General features: G+C 46.5%; 1 protein-coding gene across 1 annotated transcript in view; it reads left to right on the forward strand.

Moving 5' to 3' along the window:
• Nucleotides 1–22,221, forward strand: part of LOC147899042 (uncharacterized) — a 268,788-nt gene that overhangs the window by 221,743 nt on the left and 24,824 nt on the right. The window contains exon 23 of the mRNA XM_087378195.1: nt 1,436–1,552. Within this exon, the coding sequence (XP_087234321.1) occupies nt 1,436–1,552 (117 nt within the window). The remainder of the gene's footprint in view (nt 1–1,435; nt 1,553–22,221) is intronic.

Genomic DNA, 22,221 nt, shown 5'->3' on the forward strand with positions numbered 1-22,221 from the left:
AACTTTGATTCAAGGAGTCTCCTTCAATCAAGTGGCTAACTCCAAGAAAGGGGGACGTCTGCAATGTCAGCAGGTAGTTGAGATCAATTGGGAAAATTCTCTTGGCTACCACTTCACCAAGTCATGGAGTACCTATCATAATGTTGGTGTGACCTGAATCATCATGATAGCCACGTGGCAAATCCTCCATTACAAGTATGCCATTGAAGAACCTTCAGCCAGATAGCCAAGTCTTCTAAGTTGGACATAATAACCTAAGGGGTGAAACTGACAAAATGATGCAATGTTGCCTTATAAAAACTGTAAGTAACATCCCCAATGATGAATTCACATCATAAAGAATCAGCCAATGGAGGGAGATTCCATCCACAAGAAGAGTGGAGGATTGGGGGTGTAGCGAAGGGTGGAGGGAATATGATGTGTGAGAGCAAGAAGATGAGACAAGGCTAGACCTATGAGTTTGCCTTGGAATGTAACTAGGTGATTAAGTATTGTCGACCTTTTTTCCCCCCTTTTTACTACATATTATGTAGCACTCACTCTATGTCCACACTTGACATTTCAATCACTAACATCTCCATCCACATGTCATGTCTTATCTGCTGCATCTCATGTGTTTTTTGAATGAAGGGAATTAGTAGTGGTTAGAAAGGCATGTGAAACTCTTTGCACAAGCAGCCACCAATCAGCCAGTGGTAATCCTTCCGTAGATATCCAGACCCACCCTTCAACATATCTTTATAACCTATTCTCCACTAACCTGCAAGATATGATGTGGCACTAGTCTCCCCTTGTTCGGTTGTTGATCAGTTAATAGGATGCTCTAAAATTTCCTTTCATGGGTTTATTGGCTAGCCTAATTGAGATTTTGCAACCTTGAAAGAGGTTAGGTTCACCTTATATTGCAAGTTACTATGTGCATCCAAGATCGGATTTCCCTTAAAGGGTCTTCGATAGGCAAAACAAGTAATTGATCTCGATCCAAACACGAGAGAAAAGACTAGTAAAAAAAGTACATTAAAGTGGGAGAGGCAACACATGCAAAATCTTTCCTAAACATATCTAGAAGAGCCATTAAGGTGAAAAGCTATGTCACCTTACGTTATACCATATCAATAGGAAGAAGAGGCTACAATCCCTCATGTTGATAATCTTTGCTCTATATTTGGTTGTCTAGGAATCACACAAACATTTGTCCGATTTACTTTTTAGGGTGTGCATGAAAGACAGCTAAATTGAATCTATCCTTGCAAATTCAATAATTCCATGACATGTGTATGACATCTGCATTGGATCTTCTAGTGTAATGCTAGATATAATCTTTAATATTTACCCTTATTTTTAAAAAACATTTACCCTTATTGTTTCTCAAGCCAGTACCTCGAGGGATCTCATTTGTCTCATTCAAGAAAAAGGTTAATTTCAAAATTTTCAGGCCTTAGGAGCAATGAAAGAGGCATGGAAGTTTTTATCAAAGGTGCAAAGCCCTCGTCGAGATGTAAAAATGCATTCCTTAAAGATGCGGATAGAAGAAGTGGAACGTTTTGTTCAGGTATAAATTATTGTACAAGAAACATATCCAAACACAATAAATTGACATTTTCAATGAGGTGATGTGCAGGAAATCTAAAATCCATTTAGTATACTATGATGATGACAAAAAAAATTATATTTCCATGTCAACTTTGGAGGGAAAAAAAAAATAATGGACAAATGTGTATATATTTATAGTGGTTTCTTTCGTAGCTTTATTGGTTTCCAAGCACATCAAGGATTCAAAGAATTTATCATCATGCTCTAGGCTTCAGCTGGATTTTATATAATTTTTCTTTGCTTTATGTAAAACCTTGTTGTTCCCAAAATGGTATAATCCATTGACAAGTGGCTGAAAACAAAAATCAGTGGACAACTGACATCCTGCTGGTTGGGCACTTGGTTGTGCGATTGCAGGTGTGGCTCAGACAGTGGATGCTATTGGGGTCTCTGTTGCATACAACATGATTGTCTAGTGATTGGATGCCATTCACCATTTGAAGTTGAGTAGGGAAATTACAGGGTGGGCTGGACAGGGAGTGTGTGGGTGTTGGTTTTGCTTCCCAGAGACCTTTGTAATCAGCCGCTCGGCTTCAAATGAATGTTAAATAAATACCACAAGGGGCGCCAACGTTTGGGGCCAATCGGTGTCTTATTTCTGAGTAGGAGCACTCTAGCTACCCTGTGATTTGTTCTATGGTGCATATTTACTTGTCTATTTACTCTGTATGTTGTATTTAAGTGGATCCTACCACCCTTTACATTGTTGAGGCTGGTTTCAGTGGTTCCATTGCCGGGATCCACCTAACTTTGGAGGTGACCAGGGTGTAGGAGAGGAGACCCGGCATGTTGCAGAGCATCAGGATGATTGGACGGATGAGGAGGATGTGGAATTATTCAAGGCCCAGATGCAGAGTTTCATGAGTGCTGTCACGCAGTTTACACAGGATCCTCGCTTTCAGAAGATGATGAACTCAGATGTGCAGCCCAAGAAAAGGAAGCCTGACGATGGGGATAGGGATGTTGAAGCTAACAAGCGACCACGCGTCACTTTTCAAGATCAGCCCTCTCAAATCCCCTATGGTCAGCAACAGCAATCTAACACGATTCCGGGACGGACTCAAGGTAATAATTTTCAGTCCATGGTTTCCGGAACGCAAGGAGTTTTGGCAAACCCGGTTCAGCCAGGTTATTTTGGTGGTGGTTCAGTGTTTCAGGCTATGGTCAGCCCACAAGCCCAATTTTTGGGTATGCATGCTAATCAAACAGTTGGGTTTCAGCCTAGTTTACAGCCCATGGGACAAAATATGATGTATGCCATCAAGCAGCCCCAAGGATGCAAACAGGTATGTCTAATGCAGCAACAGGTAACCCTGCTTTAGAAAATTTGCAAAATTCGGGTCCTAGTCTGAATAGTACAGCTTTTCCTATTGCTGGTAGTGTGGGAGATAGAGTGAGTGCTGCTGTCCCGTTTGCCCATGCACCTGTTTATGACAATTTGGTACCCAAGGGAATTTGAAGGACTTTAAAGAGGCAGGTGCAGCTGTAAATTTGAGACATTCAGTGGGGTGCAAGACAAACTTAAGGCCTTCACCTTTTTGCAGCAGTTCGATACAGCCTACACAAGAGGGAATTTCACAGTCATCCAAAGTATGATGGGCTGCAAGTTTTCTAAAGGGGAACGTACTTCAGTGGTGGACCACTATGCTTATGCAAAACAGTGGACCAAACACATGGGTAGGTTTCAAGCAGGTGTTTTCGACTGCATGGCTTACCACGACTTTTGAAGTGGATATCCTGCCTACTTGGCATGAGCTGAATTCCATTAATTGTTGCAATTTAGAGGAGTATAACAGCAAGTTTTGGGCGGCTTTGTTGCCCATCAGCTCCTACCGGCTTGTTCCTTTCACTGAGCACGTTGAGAAATATTGTTGCGGGCTGCCTAAGGAGTTGAGAGACTACTGCATGAAGACTAAAGTCTCCAATATGTCTCAGCTTATCGAGAATGCTAGCACGGCATATGCTCTCATCCAGGGGAGGATTTCAGGGTTCAAAGATGGAGAGAAGTAGGAATCTAAGAATGGATCCCGTGGGGATAAGTCTAATACAAAACCTAATTGTCAAAAGAATGAACGTAATCATTTGTCTCCAAAGGAATGACGCACTTTATATGAAGCTGGCAAATGTTTTATTTGCAAAGAGGAGGGACATCGGTCTAGAGATTGTCCCAACCGTAAGAGGAGGGAGTGGGCTAGTGACACGGATAAGCCGCGGAATGTTCCAAAGGGCAAGAGTTCCTAATTCCACAGCGGGTTGTTTACGGCTGGATTTGTATAGCACGGTATACAGGTACTTGTAAAAAGAATTTTGTATGGTAGAGTCTGCCTCTCTTTTTGACATCCAATTTTGAATGATGTATGTCATACGGTTTGCAGGATGGTGTTTTCCCTACTACTTTTGGATGCTCTTTTGTCATGAGGTTTCGACAAAATGAGATTACTATTTTTGTCATGAGGTTTCGACAAAAATAAGAATGCTATTTTTGCCATAAAATATGCATGTTATTCTTGTCATGAGGATTCGACAAGATGGGAATGCTCTTTTTTGTCATGTGGTTTCGACAAAAAGAGAATGGATTCCCCTAAACCTTGGTTCCGGATGCGCAATTCTTGGAAGTGGTCTATGTCGTGCATCGTTGGCCGCGATGTGTGTGGTGTACTAGTCACAATGGGTGTACTAGTCACTTGGTTTGCAGTGCTATACGTATTTGTTATTTGCAGCTCTACAAATCGTATATGCATTGTTGGTGATCTGTTGGCAGCATGGTTGGCTGTTTGGATTTGATATCTCAGGCACTTCAGATGTTCATGATGTATTACTAGTGTGGGCCTAAAGAGATGGCCATATGTGGGTAAAGCATGCATGAACTATCCCTGGGAAGTACAGTCAAAGTATCTATGTGCATGCATTAAGTGTTTTCATATGCTCATGATGTACCACTGGCAGTGGGTCCTTAGGAATGGCCATATGTGAGGTGGATCGGACATTGTGGAGAGCATATTGTTTATGTATGCATGTATGTAGAATATTTGCCTGTCTTTTGCCTAGCAAACATTGTAGTGTTTCCACTTGGTTTTCTTTTGCAGGCAATCGAGGACGTTTGCCTTCTTTCAAGAGGGGGGTCTGTCACGAGGACGTGAAATTATGGGACTTTTTATTTGCGACTCTCGTAATTTGCACATGACTGCCTTGAGCCTCTGTGGCGCAAGGGTCCGGCCATGGGGCGGGACTTGGGGAATTAAAATTCCTAGTGGGCCCTTGGAAATAGTGAATGTGCGCCCAGTTACTAGGCAATTAATTCCTAGGGCCAAAGTGTGCAACAGGGGGGCGAAAAGAGTGGTGCAATTAAAAAACTGCTTTTAGGGGCCAAAAGAGTGGTGCAATTAAAAAACATTGTTTTTTGGAGCCTAGGGCTTTAAAAGGGGAGGCGGGAAGCCCTTCTTTTAGATTCGATTGGCCAAATCAATTCTAGAGGAGCCAGAGCTTGCTAGGTGCTGCTAGAGTCAAATTGCTTTATACCAGGAGGTTCCAGAGCCTGCCAGGAAAATTTGTTTTTAGCCAGGGGCCAGTTTCAGAGCCTGCCAGGGAAATTCATTTTTACCTAGGGGCCAGTTTCGGGTGATCCAGAGCCTGCTTAGGAAATTCGTTTTTATCTAGGGGCCAGTTTCAGGTGATCCATAGCCCGCCAAGGAAATTCGTTTTTACCCAGGGGCCAGTTTCAGGTGATCCAGGGCAATTCCCTTTTACCCAGGGGCCAGTTCCAGGTGATCCAGGGCCTGCCAGAGCAAATCGCAATTGATCCAGGAGCCTGTTGCAAGTGGCGATTTCTACCAGGGTGTCTGTTCCAGTTTGCGATTTGCTTTTGGGCTCTTACAGGCTATTCTAGGTGCCTGCGATTGGTTCTAGGGCTGTTCCAGGAGTTCTGGACTTGACCAAGTTGCTCCGGGTGAACTGCGACTTGCTTTTTCAGGCTTTTAGGCTTTGCAGGAGATTTCGACCTGATTTCTAGAGCTTTTTGGGTGTTGTGGCTTGTTTTGGTAACTTTCTAGGCGTGAGTGTTTGCTTCTAAGCTGCTCTTGAGATTGTGCCAAGGTAGAATCAGCTGATCTCCGCAGGATCTAGGATTTTCCAGCCCAGGTGACCTTTCTTCTGTGGATTCCGGGTAGAAGAAGGCTTGTCTTTGCCTGCTTTTTGCCGTTCCCTGATTGGTTGTTGGCTAGTTATTGCGTTTGGGTTTCTTTCCTCGCAAAGAAGGGTTGATTTATGCTGTTGGGTAGTGGCCAGGGAGGCTATAGATTGAGGCAACCCGCTGGGAAGAGTTTGGTTGTTTGATTGCACCAGAGTTCAGCTGTTGAGGGCTTTGTCTTGTAGTTGTTCAGCCGTGTTTGGCTGGTTGGGCACTTGGTTGTGCGATTGCAGGTGTGGCTCAGACAGTGGATGCTATTGGGGTCTCTGTGCATACTTTGGTTGGCTGAGGATACAGGATTGTGTAGTGATTGGATGTCGTTCACTGTTTGAAGTTGAGTAGGGAAAGTACAGGGTGGGCTGGACGGGGAGTCTGCGGGTGTTGGTTTTGCTTCCCAGAGACCTTTGTAATCAGCCGCTTGGCTTCAAATGAATGTTAAATAAAAACCGCAAGGGGCGCCAACGTTTGGGGCCAATCGGTGTCTTATTTTTGAGTAGGAGCGCTCTAGCTACCCTGTGATTTATTCTATGGTGCATATTTACTTGTCTATTTACTGTGTATGCTGTATTTACATGGATCCTACCACCCTTTACGTTGTTGAGGCTGGTTTCAGCTCTCCTCTTGTCGAATTGGGAGCCACATCCCTGTAAGGTCTAGCTCCTCAAAGCACATAAAATAACCCAAAGCCTCAGCCATGAAAAGGAAGAGCAAGGGGACAACTGTGTTGAAGCGAGCAAGAGAGAAAAGGCCTTGCCTGTGTGACCACCAAGATCACCTGATTGGAGCTCCTTGCATAAAGAGCTAAGACCCGCCGTTTGATCCAACCTCCTTGAGAATTCCAATCTTTGCATAGTGCCCTCTAAGAAGGATTGCTGCACCCTCTCATAAGCCTTCTCAAAATCCAAGAGAAGGATAGCAAGAGGCTGCGACTCCTCTTTGGCCCAATATAGTATCTCCCAAAAGGTGAGATGTTTCTTAGGATGCTGTGTTCCTGAACAAAACTTGTATGCGTGTGATGAATGATATCAAGAAGGTGGGGCCTCAAGAGCAAGCTCAAGATGCTGGCCAAGGTCTAAATTCTATTAAGAGCTTGGCCAACGTCTCGAGCTTGTTGTTGAAGGAAGGGCTTGTAAACGGTATCCAGTAAAGTGATCTATCTCCACTAGCGAATATCCGATCTATCTCCCCCTTCGGGATCAAGCAAATCCAACCTTGAACGATGCATTGAGGAAGTGAGAATCTCTTGGCAAGCCAGCCAAAGCGGGAGAGAATATGCTCCCCAAAACACCGAAAGAAACTGGGGGTCAGGCCTTCCTCCCTAGGAAACGAGGAGGGAGGGCCTCCTAGAGCTAGTTGTCCATGAACGGAGCCTCGAGCCGTCTAGTCAAGCTGTGTGGGACTACTGATGACGGAACCTACTCCCAAATTAACTCTCGGACTATGAGAGTCGAGGGCAATTTCTCCTCAAAGTGAAACAACCACCGATAGAAGTCCATGGTCAGCTCAAGGATCTTTTAAGTGTCCGTGTGCATTTGCCCCTACGCATCCCGCAACCACTGAAGTTGCGTCCCTGCTGACCACGGCTCAATGGTCTGGAAGAACTGATTGTCATCCTGTCCCCTCCTGCATCCATTTGGCTTTGGAGGAATGGTATGAGAACTTGGCCCGACAAACCTTGTGGCTCGCAAGTTAAGCCTTACACTCTCATAATAGTCATTGAGCCACTGGAGCCTGGATCTTGCTCTCTAAGTATCTCTATGGATGCGCTAAGTTCTGTCGCAATGCTCTTTCCCACTCCTGAAGACCATGCCTCCATGTAAGGGCCTAGGACTGTAGCTCCTGGCTACTCTGCTAGATTGCATCTGCTACCTAAGATGCCCAACTAGCTCTAGGCCCTTCCTCTAGCTACCTCCAGATCTTAGCTACTACCTGTTGTACCTCCTAGAGTAGATCATCTTTGGGGAAGTCCAAGGCGGGACTGCACAAGGTAAAGAACAATAGGGTAGTGATCCGACATCATAGTGCTTGCTAAAATGCCAATGGAGCCTCCCCTATGAAGTGCACAATCCCCAACGTAAATTTTGTCGAGGCACTTCATCAAGCCATCATGCCTCCTTTGTCCAAAGGAAAGGTAGGTTGTTGGGAAGCCTCAAAAACTCTGCCTCCCTCTAGGGGTCTCTACCACTAACGATAAAAATGAATTGCTCCCCTGCTTGCAAGAAACAACACCCTCTGCTCCCTCTGCGGCCTCTGACGGGCCTGCTAGGGAGAGGGAGGGGGGAACCGACTCTAACCTCTAGGGCAATCCCAAGCTAGATGGCCTAGCTGTTGATAGCGCAAAGGCATTAGCTTGGTAACCCATAAATCTCTATCCTCTGGTGAAGCTCCTCCCCATCAAGCGTCTTGAGAAAGATCGTCTCCGGGAGGACCTTCGAGCTCTATACAACCAGCTGAGATGGGAAACTCCATCATCTACCACCGCAACTGGGGCTGTAAACTCCCAGAGGGACTCTAGCACCATGCCAAAAGCTCGACCAATGGAAGGAAGAATGTTCTTATACTCCTTTAGGATCCTTGGGAAGCAGAGCATCACCAAGAAGTGGGGCATGTGATGTACTGTATCCATGTCCTCCAGTGTGAAACCATGGTACCAAGGAAAGAGGTACACCAAGTGTGGGAAACAAGAAATGGGGCTTTGCTCCACAAGAGACAAGGTGGCGTCGAGGGAGCTTAACTGGAGGAGGAAGACCCCCTTCCCATAGATGGTGACCTCCTAAATGTGATCACCTTCTAATAAAACATGAAGTTAAGTTGAGTGTGTTTTAGTGTGTTCTACTATCTAGTAGAGTCCCATGTGTGCGTGCCACGTGTGATATTGGGAGGTATTTGTAAGACATTACAAAGATATGGTGTTGTAGGCATAAAGTCAACCCTATGGTTGACCAGTAGTACTTGGGTACTATATATACCAAGTACTTGTATTATTTCATTTGAACATTTCTATTGGAGCTTTCTTGTGTGTGCACTCTTGCTCACTTGTGCTCACAACCTGTCTCCACTTTGTTCCTACATTTGGTATGAGAGCGCTTTCGTCTCTAGAGCCCATTCCCGCGCTTGCTTCCAGACTCCCGCAAGCTTGGTGCTCTAGTGCGCGTTCCTGGTTCTCACATTCAGCTCTCCAGCTTTTGCTTGAGGTAGCTCCAACAGTCCAGCGGCTGTTTTTTGACCTTTTGAGGTCCAATTTCGACGTTTTTTGAAATTTTGGAGCTGCCCGCATACAAACAAGCCTGTCCCGCACCATTTCAGGTGTGGGGAAAAAATTCTATTTTTTTGTCCGTACAGTCCGTACGGATCTGTCCGTACACTTGCGCGGCAGTGCCGCGAGTCCATACAACTTGTCGGAACTTGATTTCGAGCCCGTACGACTTGTTAGAAGGCGATTCGAGCAGTTTTCGACTATTTTTTGGACGTTTCTGCTCAGATCTGAACGTTTTTCAGCTCCAGTCTCTCCCGGGTATGTTCCAGCAGCTCTAGGCATCTCCATACTTCTCTAGGCTCTTCTCTACACGTGTATATTGTTCATACTTCTCTAGGCTTCATTCAGCTCCAAACAGCTCACTTCAGCTCCTTTGTCACCTCCAGCTTGCCCACACAGTCAGTGGACTGTTTTACAGGTGTTTCAGGCCAAGGTGCACTTTCAGTAAGTGCTTTGAGCTGTGTATTCTGTTTTTGCAGCCCATACTCTTGCACTCTCAGGTGCATTTGCAGATACTCTGCATTGTTGGGCGCATTTGCAGTTACTTTACAGTTGTGGATGCTTTGAGCTCCGTTGGATGCATTTGAGCACTCGTGGGTGCGCTCTTTCAGATTTGGGTTGTGCATTTTCAGTTTGGGATTGCACTTCAGATATCAGCAGAGTGCAGTGATTGGTTGATGCCATTTTTGCAGTGATTGCATTGTGTAGTCAGTGGGATGTCAGAGCAACTAGTTGTACTTTGCATTTACAGCCAGTATTAGTTTGGGATTTGCAGGCACATTTGCAGCCTGTTGCACTTTTGGGACTTGCAGTTCTTTTTGCAGGTACATTTGCAGCTTGTGGGTATCCCATTTTGCATCATGTCGACTCTTTCATGCAGTTTTGGCAATTTGTCTGAGGGTGACAAGTTGGATGTACCAAACTATGCCTTGGTCATTCATGCTTAAGAACATATTGGTTGGTAAGGGCTTGTGGGATATTGTTAGTGGGGATGAGGTGATGCCAGTAAGCTCATCTACATCTAGCACAGCTTCTTTGGGTCAGACTATAGGCATACAACTATAGGCAGACAGCAGACTGCTAGCCCCTCCTACTAGTCCCATAGCATCGACGGAGCAGAAGAAGTTTGACCGACGCAGTGCCCAAGCGATGTTTTTGATTGCCACAAATGTGAAGAGGCACATTATGACAACTATCAAGTCGTGCAAGGATGCAAAGGCAACATGGGAAAGATTGGCAAACATCTATCATGTTAAGAATGAGGCAAGGGCCATTGCCTTGACAAATCAGCTAAAGGATATCGAGATGCAAGAAGGCCAGGCCATCATTGATCATATTGCCAGGATCATTGATCTACATGATCAGCTCGCAAGTATTGATGAGGAAATAGAAGACAAGAAGCTCGTCTCTATTACTCTCAATAGCTTAGCGCCCTCATATGGCACATTCGTCACTTCATTGACCATTGTTCTCAGGACAGCTCCACTCTCGTTCGATGAGTTAGTTGGGCTTTTGTTGCAAGAAGAGGAGAGATGCTCAAATTTTGCCAAAGCCTCTCGTCAGGGTGAGCAAGCGCTTGCCATGGGTGGAAAAGGCAAATTTCAGAAAAAGTTTGAGCCAAAACAGAGCCATACAACTCAGCCCAAGGAGGGGAATGCAAGCAGTTTAAGCAAAAATCAGAAAAAGGGCAAATGCAATTATTGCAAGAAGCCAGGGCATTACATCGCAAAGTGTCAGAAAAGGATTGCCAATGAAAAGAAGAGGCAAAGGGATAGCTCTAGCAGTAATTTTGTTGCCCCCACTGAAACTCGTTCTTCAGATGCACATGGTGAAACTCATCTTGCCCAAGGTGATAGAGATTTTGTGTTTGCTGCATTTAATGAGAAGATGGATGCTAGGGGGGATTTGAATGCTGAAAATCAATCAGGGGATGCTTCCCTTGTTGCAAGTGATACATGGTATATCGACAGTGGTGCTACTAAGCACATGACTCCTCGCCAGGAGTGGTTTGAGAGCATCACACCTGTTCATGGCAGACATGTTACATGTGCCAATGATGCTTCTCAAGACATCATCGGAGTTGGGCACATTCCCATTCAGCTTAATAATGGGAAAGTCAAGTATATCCGAGATGTTTGGTATGTTCTAGATTTGAGGTAAAATCTGATTTCAGTTTCAAACATTGCCCATGATCAACATATGTTGGTCGAATTTCAGCATAACCAATGCAGGATCAAGGATCCAAAGAAAGGGTATGAGGTTGTAGCAATAGGCACATATGACAGAGGCTTATACAAGCTTGATGCTCAGCCTTATGATCAGAAGGTATTGGCTGTAGCAAACACTTCCCAGGCTAATTTATGGCATGCCAGGTTTGGACATGTCCATCACAGGTCATTGTCCTACCTGTACAACAATAATATGACTTAGGGAATGCCAAAATTACAGCAACCAGCAAATGAAGCGTGTGAGGGGTGTGCACTTGGCAAATTGCATGGCTTGCCATTCAGTAAACAAGGCAAGAATTGGGTCAAGGCAACCAGAGTGTTGCAGATAGTGCACAGTGATGTATGTGGCCCCATGACTATTCCCACGCATAGAGGAGCAAGGTACTTTGTGACCTTTATAGATGACTTCTCCAGCTTCACATGGCTTTTTCTCTTGAAGGAAAAATCTGAGGTGTTCTATTGCTTTCAGGAGTTTAAAGCTATGGCTGAGAACCAAACCAATTCTAGAATTGGAACACTCAACTTGGATAGAGGGGGAGAGTACATGTCACATGCATTCCAGGGATTTTTGAAGCAGCATGGGATTAAACATCACTTGATATGCCCTTACACACCACAACAAAATCCACTCCCTGAGAGGAAGAATCGTACTCTCATGGAAATGACGAGATGCATGCTGAAATTCAAGAGAGTCTCAAAGGCTTTTTGGGGAGAAGCAATTGTGACAGCCACTTATATTCAGAATAGATGCCCTACCAAAGCTTTGGTTAATGTGACTCCATTTGAGGATTTGTATGGCTTTAAGCCAAAGGTTAGTCATTTCAGAATTTTTGGCTCAGTGGCATATGCTTTGGTTCCAGATGCACATCAGACAAAGCTTGATGACAAGAGTATCAAATGCATTTTCGTGGGGTATAGCACTAAAAGCAGGGGATTTAGGCTTTATAATCCCGCTACCAGGAAGGTAATAATCAGCAGAGATGTTCTCTTTGCTGAGAATAAGTGCATGCAGCCCGCTAGTGCAGACTTGCCACCATACGATGACACCTCTTTGGACATCATCCAGTTTGAGGATGATGAGATGGAGTCTCCTGATGCTTCCCCTTCTACTTCTCATAGTTCAGATGGCTTGCCACATGTTGAGGATGGCTCTGCCTCAAATTTTTTAGATTTGCAGCCAATTAATGAGAATAGACAGGCTCATGTTTGGAGGCATTATCAACGTCGTGAGGCCACTAAAGATGTTGATGCAGCTTCGAGTGGTACAACAGAGAAATCTATTCCACGTTGGGCAAGGTTGACCATTTTGGGGAAAACCAGGGCCAGTACTCAGAAAAATCAGAAAAAGGTCAATTTTGCTTTGATGACCTCAGTGATGGAAGCTGAAAGTGAGCCTCAGAGCTTCAAGGATGCTCAGCATAATCCGGCATGGCAGAAAGCTATGGAAGCTGAGATTAAATCCATTGAGAAGAATGCCACATGGGACTTGGTTGATGGGCCCATTGGGAAAAATGTGGTTGGCACGAAATGGATTTATAAGGTGAAATACCATTCAGATGGCACAGCTGAGAAATACAAAGCCCATTTGGTTGCCAAGGCGTATGCACAAGAGGAGGGGATAGATTATGACGAGACATTTGCTCCAGTGGCCAAGCTGACCACCATTCGTTCCGTCACCTCTCTTGCTGCGTTTTATGGTTGGTCAGTGTACCAGATGGATGTCAGGACCGCTTTCCTCAATGGAGATCTTAAAGAGGAGGTCTATGTACATCAGCCCCAAGATTTTGAGGTGAAGGGACAAGAGCATAAGGTATGCAAGCTCAGGAAGGCTCTATATGGGCTGAAGCAAGCACCTCATGCATGGTATCAGAAGATACATCAGTTTTTGCTGTCCCAGGGCTTCATAAACACTCATACAGAACCAAATCTGTATGTTCTGCAGCAAAAATCAGAATTGGTCATATTGGTACTATATGTGGATGACATCATACTCATTGGCAGTGATTTGCAGCAGTGCAGTCCGCTTTATGGCATTGAGTTTTGGCAGAGCCATGATGGAATTTCTATGTCAAGACAAAGTATTCGAAGGGATTGTTGCAGAAATTTAAAATGGAGAACTGTAAGCCTGTGGCTACTCCATTGGAAAAGGGACTCAAGTTGAGTAAGCATGATACTGCTGAAAAGTTTGATGGCACTTTGTACAGGCAATTGGTTGGCAGTTTGATATATCTATGCTCCACACGGCCTGATATTGCCTACGCCACAGGGCTTTTGAGCTAGTTCATGCATTGTCCCACGATCACACATTGGAATGCAGCAAAGAGGGTTCTCAGATATGTCCATGGCACTCTCTCTCTTGGCTTGCATTATGCTTCAGATTGTGATCTAAAGTTGAGTGGTTTCACCGACTCAGATTGGTCAGGGGACATTGACGACAGACGGTCCACTACTGGCTATTGCTTCTCATTGGGTTCAGCTTGTATCTCATGGCTCAGTAAGAAGCAAGAGCAAGTCTCTCTTTCCTCCAGTGAAGCAAAGTACAAAGCTGCAAATTCAGCCACTACAGAGTTAATGTGGTTAAGGAAGCTTTTGCATGACTTGCATCATGCACAGGATGGTGAAGCAAACTCTATCTTCTAGATGTTTCTACGGTACTTTCAGCCATATCTTTGAGGCGGGATTTGTAAGAGATTACAAAGATATGGTGTTGTAGGCATAAAGTCAACCCTATGGTTGACCAGTAGTACTTGGGTACTATATATACCAAGTACTTGTATTGTTTCATTTGAACATTTCTATTGGAGCTTTCTTGTGTGTGCACTCTTGCTCACTTGTGTTCACAACCTGTCTCCACTTTGTTCCTACAGTATCCCATATACACTTTGGTATTCTAATGTGTCTCTATCCTATATATGATTGTACTTGTGTGTCACATCAACACACATCAAGGAGTCTACATCAAGCTTATCAATGTGAGTCTTTCCATTTTGGTCTATTGCTCATTTCCATTTCCTTTCACTTTCATTATGTTTCCATTTGAGTATTATCTTCTCTCTCCCTAGTCTACCCTCTCTCTCTTCCTCTCCCTCTCCACCATGTGGTATCAGCAGAGCCATCCTTCCTCCTCCCTTCCTTTCTTCCTCCATCCTTCCTTCTCCTTAGTCCTTTTCCTCTTGCTCCTTGCTCTTCCAAGGGATTGGGGTGAGGGAGGCCAAGAAAGAGGAGCTACTCTCCCTCTTTTCGTTTGGAAGGTAGCCCTTCTTCCTTCACTCTTAGCCTCTCCATGAGCTGCGGATTTGGTAGGACATTTAAGCTGATTTGTGGAGTTGGAGCTGTTGCATGATTTTCTGCGCCATCAGCCTCGAGTTTGCTGTAGATTTGTGCTTAGATTTGGAGCAACTCGGTCACCATTCTTGTGGACATTAGTGGGCGTCTTCGTAGAGGAAAGGACAGCTCTTGCTAAAAACCAACCCGTTTTTTGCTCAAAGACAGCTCGTTTTTGCTGTTTTAGGGGCATTTTTGTGAAGCAAATAGTTGCTTACTGTTGTAGAAACGTTTCTACTACTGGTCACTCTAAAAACGACCTCATTTGGAGCCCATTTTTGAAGAAACGACCTACTTGAAGAGTGCTGCCGCTGCTGCTATTCACGCCTCAAGAATGCCGCCATCTGCCCTGAGTACAACATGAGCTGCTGCCTATGCTATTCCAGCTGGTCCGATGCCTTTTCTTGGTCGTTTTCTACCCTGACTACAAGCTGAGTTGCTGCTGCAGCCCATACTATTCTTTTTTTTTTGGCAAAGAAATTTTGATTATATTCTGATCAGATGATTTGTATAATGTTGTCAAAACTTTGACAAAAAGTTCACCTCTACAGAGGGTTGCCAGCATACAAAATGACCTCTTTCTAGAAATAAGAGGAAGCAAAACCAGTATCTTAACTTTAACAAGAGGCTAAGTCTCAAAATATGGACCCCCCCCCCTATCCCTCGCACACATTGGCTAGTATCTGGACAGACATCGTACACACTCTGATGGCCGTATGGACGGGTATGCAGGGGGACTCCCGTGCAGCCTCAGCTAGGAGGGCTTCTTTCTTCAGGGAATGGAAGGATTCTCCTTTCTTCTCTGAATCTACTACAGGGTTGAGATGGCACTTTCAGCCTCAGCCTTGGTTTCTTTCCACCTCACTCTGAGGGGGTTTTTTATTATCCTCATGATTTCATGATGTATTCCGCTTTGAGCTTGCTCTCGCGGGTTTTTGTTCTTACTTAATAGAAGTCTTTTTCATGAAAAAAAAAAAATATGGACCCTTGTTGAGTCCTTGACAACCCAAGGGATCTTTCAAGGCAGGAGCCTTCGACATTGTCCTGTGCATAGAGAATAAACAAGTGAGGAACATAATCTAGTTTTTTTTTTTTTTTCAAGAAAGAGACTTCTATCAAGTAAGAAAGAAACCTGCTAGAGCAAGCTCTGTACGGAAATACACCATGCTAAGCATGTAATAAAAACACCTCAGAGGAATGAGGTAGAAAGAAACCAAGGCTGAGGCTGAAAATGCCATCTCAACCCTGTAGAAGTCTCAGCAAAGAAGGGAGAGTCAACTAGAACATAATCTAGTTGGGGTACACTAGTCAACAGATTCTTCTTTGACTGGTCAGAGTGGAGGGAGGAGCTGAGGCTGCATGTCCATCCCTGCACTAGAACATCTTCCTGCCTCTTGAGTGTGTTCATCCAGTTCCGTTTGCAGTTGGAAAATCTGGTCATTGTAGTTATGAAATTCCTGATCCAAGAGGAACTTAGCCTGGGGCACAGCAGAGAATGATCAGTTAGTAAGCATAAAGCAATCATACGAATTAATAAAGAGCTGGTTAGCATGCATGATCTCATCACTGAATTGTAAAGCATTCCTGGAAATCCATATTAACCATAAAGCATAGGCTCTTTTTTTTTTTTTTGCAAAAAAAGACTTCAATTAAGTAAGAAAGAAACTCGCTAGAGCAAGCTCTGAGCGGAAATACAACATCATGAAATCATGAGGAAAAATAAAACCCCCTCAAAGTGAGGTGGAAAACAACCGAGGCTGAGGCTGAAAGTGCCACCTCAACCCTGTAGGAGTCTCAGAGAAGAATGGAGAATCCTTCCATTCCCTGAAGAAAGAAGCCCTCTTAGCTGAGGCTGCACGGGAGTCTCCCTGCATCCTCATCCAAACGGCCATCAAAGTATGTACGGTGTCTGTCCAAATGTCTGTCCAAATACTAGCCAAAGTGTGCGAGGGATGAACCTGAGTACCCTCCATAGCCTCTGTGCATCTGGCTCTCCAGATATGCCAGGATGCTATGCTCGCTAAAATCTCCCAAGAAGTATCCACAGAGGCATGTACATCTATAAAAGGAAGGTGTGGTACCACATCCAACGAACAAGACTCAATCTGATGACGTCGAACCAAAATGGCCTGAGAGGAGTCAAGTCTCTCATAAAATACCTTAGGCCCTGTAAGAGAAAGCCAAGCCACAGAGCCCCATGTCATAAAGAATGGGGAGTGGGCAAAGTGACTGAAAATCCTGGCTACCCCCATCCAAATCATCCTCGCCTGTTTGCAATCCCATAAACAATGTTGAGTAGTCTCCCAAGCAGAGAGACAACGAGGGCAAGTAGGGTCGGCTCCGAACCTGGATCTCCAAAGGTTCACTGCAATCCCACCATGGATAGAAAGCCAAAAGAATAGAGTGATCTTTCTATTCTTGTGGGATTTCCAGAGTCTCCTCCAGAAGCACCTCTGCAGATCCGCAGTGATATCAAATGTCTCACAATGAGGAACTCTAGAAGGTCTCCAACCTCTACTACTAAGCTGAGATCTCCTGGCATTACTGACCGTGTAATGAAAGAAGGGGATGCTCTTCTCTCGATGCCCTACGTCAATCCACTCCCACTCTCCAGGGTTCCACTGCTAATACCTAATGGGAACTCCCCCGTAGAGACAAAGCCTCCAAGACCCGGTGGAGAGTAGCCGGGGGTCTGGGTCGAGGAACCACTCTGAATCTGATCCCTACACCAAAAGACCTACAACCCTGATAGGCTGAAAAGCAGACTCAAGCAAGATGTCCTCTGTGGATTTGAGCAATCTGCCACCATCCTGCACAGTAAAAACCAAAGCATCCTCCTGTGCATCTCGAAAGGCCAAAACCTGAAGCGGAACACCGCCTCTCATAGAAATACCTGCCCAAGTGGACCAAGTGAGTGGCATATCATCTGTGTCTACCCACTCCTCTGGAAGGGCTGCCTCAATCTGCAAGATCCTCCCTGCACTCCCTCTGAGATGTCCTGTGAACTGAGACTTGGTCTCCTCTGGAAGCCTGTGGAAAGATTTCCAAGACCCCAAAGATGATGCAGGTCCCCTCTCCCACCTGGACCACTGCATGTAGAGTGAGGCACCAAGTGGTCTGCCATGATCATCTAATATACTGTCATTCCACATGATGGGTTGCCTATCAATCTCTTCACGAGAGGAAGGAGGAATCCTCTGAAGCTCCTGAAAGTAGAGGGGACGAAGGTGATCTGAGGTGTGCTGTGGTGAAGATCCACCTAATACTGCTCATCTAGTCTCCTCCTGAAGAAGGTGTGCACCTCTGTATGTTGCTAATAAGAAAGGCCTTCCACGGTTCCTGCCCTGGCATAAGTCCCCGCACCACCATCTTGCATAGTAGAGCTCTGCACTGTAAATCTGGATCAATAATATTGAGACCCTCTTCTTGTGTAGGGAGGATGAGGGTCTCCCAAGCCACCCTGGCTAAGGTATCTGCTGTGCCATCAAGCCCACTCCAAAGAAAGTGATGCAGTCCCTAGAATAGCACCAGCAAGAACAAACAACCATGCCGTGGCCAAGAGAACCTGGTTGACCACCACAACTCTAGAGGCAAGATCCAGCTTGGTTGAGCTCTAAAAAAGGAGCTTCCTCCTGATGCTCTCCAACACGGGAGTAAACTGCTGCGTGGAAGAAATATCCAAGCCGACCTGGCAGCCCAAATACCTGACAGGCACACCCCTCTGAACCCAAGTGAATCCTATGTCAAGCCCCCAAACTGGAGTGTCCTCATCACTGATCCAAAAACCATTGGATTTATGCCAATTTATCTTGCCCCCGCCGCCAAGCAAAATAAATCCAATGCTGTCCTGAAAGAAGTGAGCGTTGTGGAGTGGCATCCAAGTAAACTGCTGTGTCATCTGCCAACTCACTGTCAAGTAACTCCTCTTCCCTTCTAATGGGAAGTCTCAGCCCAAAGATGTCAGCTTGAGATCTAACATAGATACTCATAGCTTCGGCCACGAACAAAAAAAGGAAAGGAGCAAGGGGACATCCCTGACGGACTGATCTGGAAATCTGAAATCTCTCACCCCTTACCCCACCAATAAGTACCTAGTTGTGGGCTGATCTGTACAAGGAGGAAACACCTCTGATCCAAGCATCAGTAAAGCCAAAACGTAGAAGGGTGCCCTCCAAAAAACCCCAATCTACTGTGTCATAAGCTTTCTCAAAATCCAAAAGTAGAATGGCTAGATTCTGGCTGCTGTGCATGGCCCACTGTGAGGCTTCCCAGAAAGAGAAAATGTTATAAAAAATGCTTCCGCCATGCACAAATCCGGTTTGAGTGTCATGAATAAGATCTGGGAGAAGGGGCTGCAATCGGAGGCTGATTGCCTTGGCCAGAATTTTGTAACAAGTCCCTAGAAGTGTGATAGGCCTCCACTAGGACACTAGATTTCTGCAACCTCCTTTCGGGATAAGGTGGATGAGACCTTCTGTAAGCGACCCGGGCATATCACCATAGTCCCAAATACCATGCAGGGCTGAAGTAATGTAGTCTCCAATCATATCCCAGAATGCAATGAAAAAAGAGGGAGTAAGGCCATCCGAACCTGGGCACTTGCCCTTGTGAAGGGCTGAAAGTGCAGTTTTGAACTCTGTGTTGGTGAAAGGTGCATCAAGCAAAACATGCATATCCGGTTTCACCAACAAAGGGATGCTCTGCCAAATAACCTGTCTAGCATCCTCTCTATCCCGTGTCTCAGGATCAGCAGTAAGAAGGGCTGCATAAAAATCTGAAGCTATGCGGAAGACATCATTAGGATCTGCTGTCTGTAAAACCCCGTGTGAGTCGATAACACTCTCTCTACTATGTCTAGGGCCAAGAGTAGAGAAAAAGTGTTTATTGACTCTGCCACCCATCTGAATCTAGAAGGACTCCCATGCATGAAAGGCATACTCTGCTCTCTGATCAAGCAATACCTGCTGATGAGCCCTTGCTGCAGCAAGGCAATCCTGAATCCAAGCATCTGAAGGCCGTTTCTGCTCTTCCTTCTGCAAAGCTGCCAAGTGCTGGCTAACACCAATCTCACGTCTAAGAATATCTTGTCTCTTGATACGAGCAACTGAGAGGTAGAAGTCGCTAATACCAGAAAGGGCAGCAGCCACCTGTGATGGCAATGGCTGCCCACCCTGGACATGAGAAGGGCACAAACTCCTCATCCATGAAAGTCGCCGAATCAACGAGTGTTGCAAAAGAGTTCCTGAGAAGCAAGTCTAGCCGAGGAGTGCGAAGAAGACCTGCACTCATGGAGGAAGGAGGAGAAGGACCTGCCAAGCCTCTATCAGCAGATCTGGAGCTGGGAGCTGAGGAGGCCTGTGGCTAGGCTGAAGAAGGATCTGTAGTCCTCATCTGTGTAAACACTCCCTCAGCTGTGGCATGAACAGTCTGAGGGGGAGAAGCATCGGTAGCCCCCTCGTGATCAGAAACGAAAATGACTGGGGTTGGTGCATCTGAAGTCCCCTCCTGATGTGGAATTGTAGTATCTGGGGCTGCAACAGTATCCCCCTCTGGAGTCTGGATGGCATCTGTCTGAACCAGATCAAGGGTCTCCTCCTGAGGTAATGGAGCCACTCTGACCGCTCTCCAACGTGGTACTGGGAGGGCTGCAGGCTTTGGGCGCCCTGCTGCCCCTGGTGGTCCTGGGGTGCGTGAAGCAGGGCGCCCTGCTCCTCCTGGATGCCCTTGAGTGCGTGGTACAGGCCGCAGGGGAGATGCAGACGGGGTAATACGTGAAGGAGCCGCACCACAAGACCTCTTGGGTCTTTTTCTCTTCCTTGAGCAATCTCTAGCAAAGTGCCCAAGGGTCCTGCAAATCCTGCACTGATCCTGTCTACCTGCAATCTCGATTCTTTGTCGAAAGAGAGAGCCATCTGGACGCTGAATCATGATGTGGTCATCTGAGATGTTAGGGTCAGAGACAATGACCCTAACTCGAGGCACCCCGTCCGCTTTGACTGCCTCTGCCGAGGAAGAAGGCATGCCAGGAAGGGGGGAAATCTTAGTGACCACTCCGAAAGTGGCTCCGATAGTAGCAAGAACTCGATGGTAAACCTGAGGAAGACAAGGAAACCTGATGAACAGTGATGTGACCTGACTGTCCTCCTTGATCAAATCAAAGGTGTAGGGCAAAAGAAAAATCCTCCTCGAACCCAAAGCCAGGGGATTAGCTTTGAGAATAAGGGCTGTGGACTCGTGGGAGTTGAAAATCACTTAGAAGAATCCACGTCCCAGAAGTCGAATATCCCTGAGGTGTGGGGCGAGATCTCCTGGTAACGCTGCCAGCATTCAGTCTCTAGCCTGTGATCTAGAAGGATGTGACCCAAAGATGCGGGCGAAAAGTGATGTGGAGCCCTCTAATTTCACATCTTTCTTGAGCTGCTGCGACTCGTCTTCTGAGAAAATGACGGTTCTCGCGGTTGGTGGAAGTGGACAAAGATTGGCTGAATGGGGATCCATTCACCAATCGAAGTGAAAAGGCCGATTCCAACACTATTGAAGCTCCGTCCGTGAAACTACTGCCCAAGACGCCTTGAAGCGGGCGTAGGAAGGAGGAGAAAAGGAGAGGGTAGGAGAGAGGGGGAGGGACGGAGGGAGAAGCGGAGGGCAGCTGAGCGGAGAGGACGGAGAGGAGGGGAGCTGAGCGGAGAGGACGGAGAGGGCTGACGGGGAAGGAGAGGGTCGGCAACGGAAAGGAAAAGAGGGGGGGGTTAGGAGGGAGGGAGGAGGGAGGAAGGGGACTGAAGGTGGGGAGGGAGAAGGTGGGCGGGGAGAGGAAGGGAGGGGGGGGGGGGGGGGGTTAGAGGAAGGGTGGGGGAAGGGGTGGGGGGGAAAGGGGGCGTGGGAGGGGAGGGAGGAGGGGGGAGAAAGAGGGGGCGGGGAGGAGGGGGGGGGGCGGGGGAGGAGAAGGGGGCGGGGGGGGCAGCGGGGGGGGGGGGGAGAGGGAGGGCGGGGGGGAGGGAAAGGGAGGGAAGGGGCGGGGGAGGAGGAGGGGGTGGGGGGGCAGCGGGAGAGGGAGGGTGGGGGAGGGAGGGGGCGGGGGGGCAGCGGGTGGGGAGAGGGGGCAGAGGAGGGGGAGAAAGGGCAGCGGGTGGGTAGAGGGAGGGCGAGGAGGGAGAGGGAGGGGGCGGGAGGGCTGGCAGGGGGGAGAGGGAGAGCGGGGAGGAGGAAGCGAGGGAGGAGGGAGAGGGGGCTGGGAGAGAAGGAGAAGCAAGGAAAGGGAGAGGGGCGGGCAGCGAGGGTGAGGGGGAGGGGAGAAAGAAAGAAAGAAATAAAGTGTATTATTGTCCACTAAAGGCCAAAATGGGCCCATGGGACATCAAGAACTCTGCATACAAGATAGCACAAAATCAACGTGCCACAAAGAAGAGGCATCGTCGAATCATCTAAGTGCTACGCAATACAATGCAAGTGAAAGTACATAATGTCAAATCTGAGCCTAAATACAAAGTAAACTAGATGCAAGGAAACCGCCCCTGGGTGCAAAATGGGGGGATGAGTACAATATGCCAATGCAAAGATACAAGTCCAGGTGTCACGGAGTCTGAGAACCAAAATAATACTGAAAATCCTGTCCATCGACTCTGCCTCCTGCT

This window comes from Dipteris shenzhenensis, chromosome 8 (assembly GCF_047967505.1).
Source record: "Dipteris shenzhenensis isolate YYH24624 ecotype China chromosome 8, Dip_SZ_1.0, whole genome shotgun sequence".
Lineage (NCBI taxonomy): Eukaryota > Viridiplantae > Streptophyta > Polypodiopsida > Gleicheniales > Dipteridaceae > Dipteris > Dipteris shenzhenensis.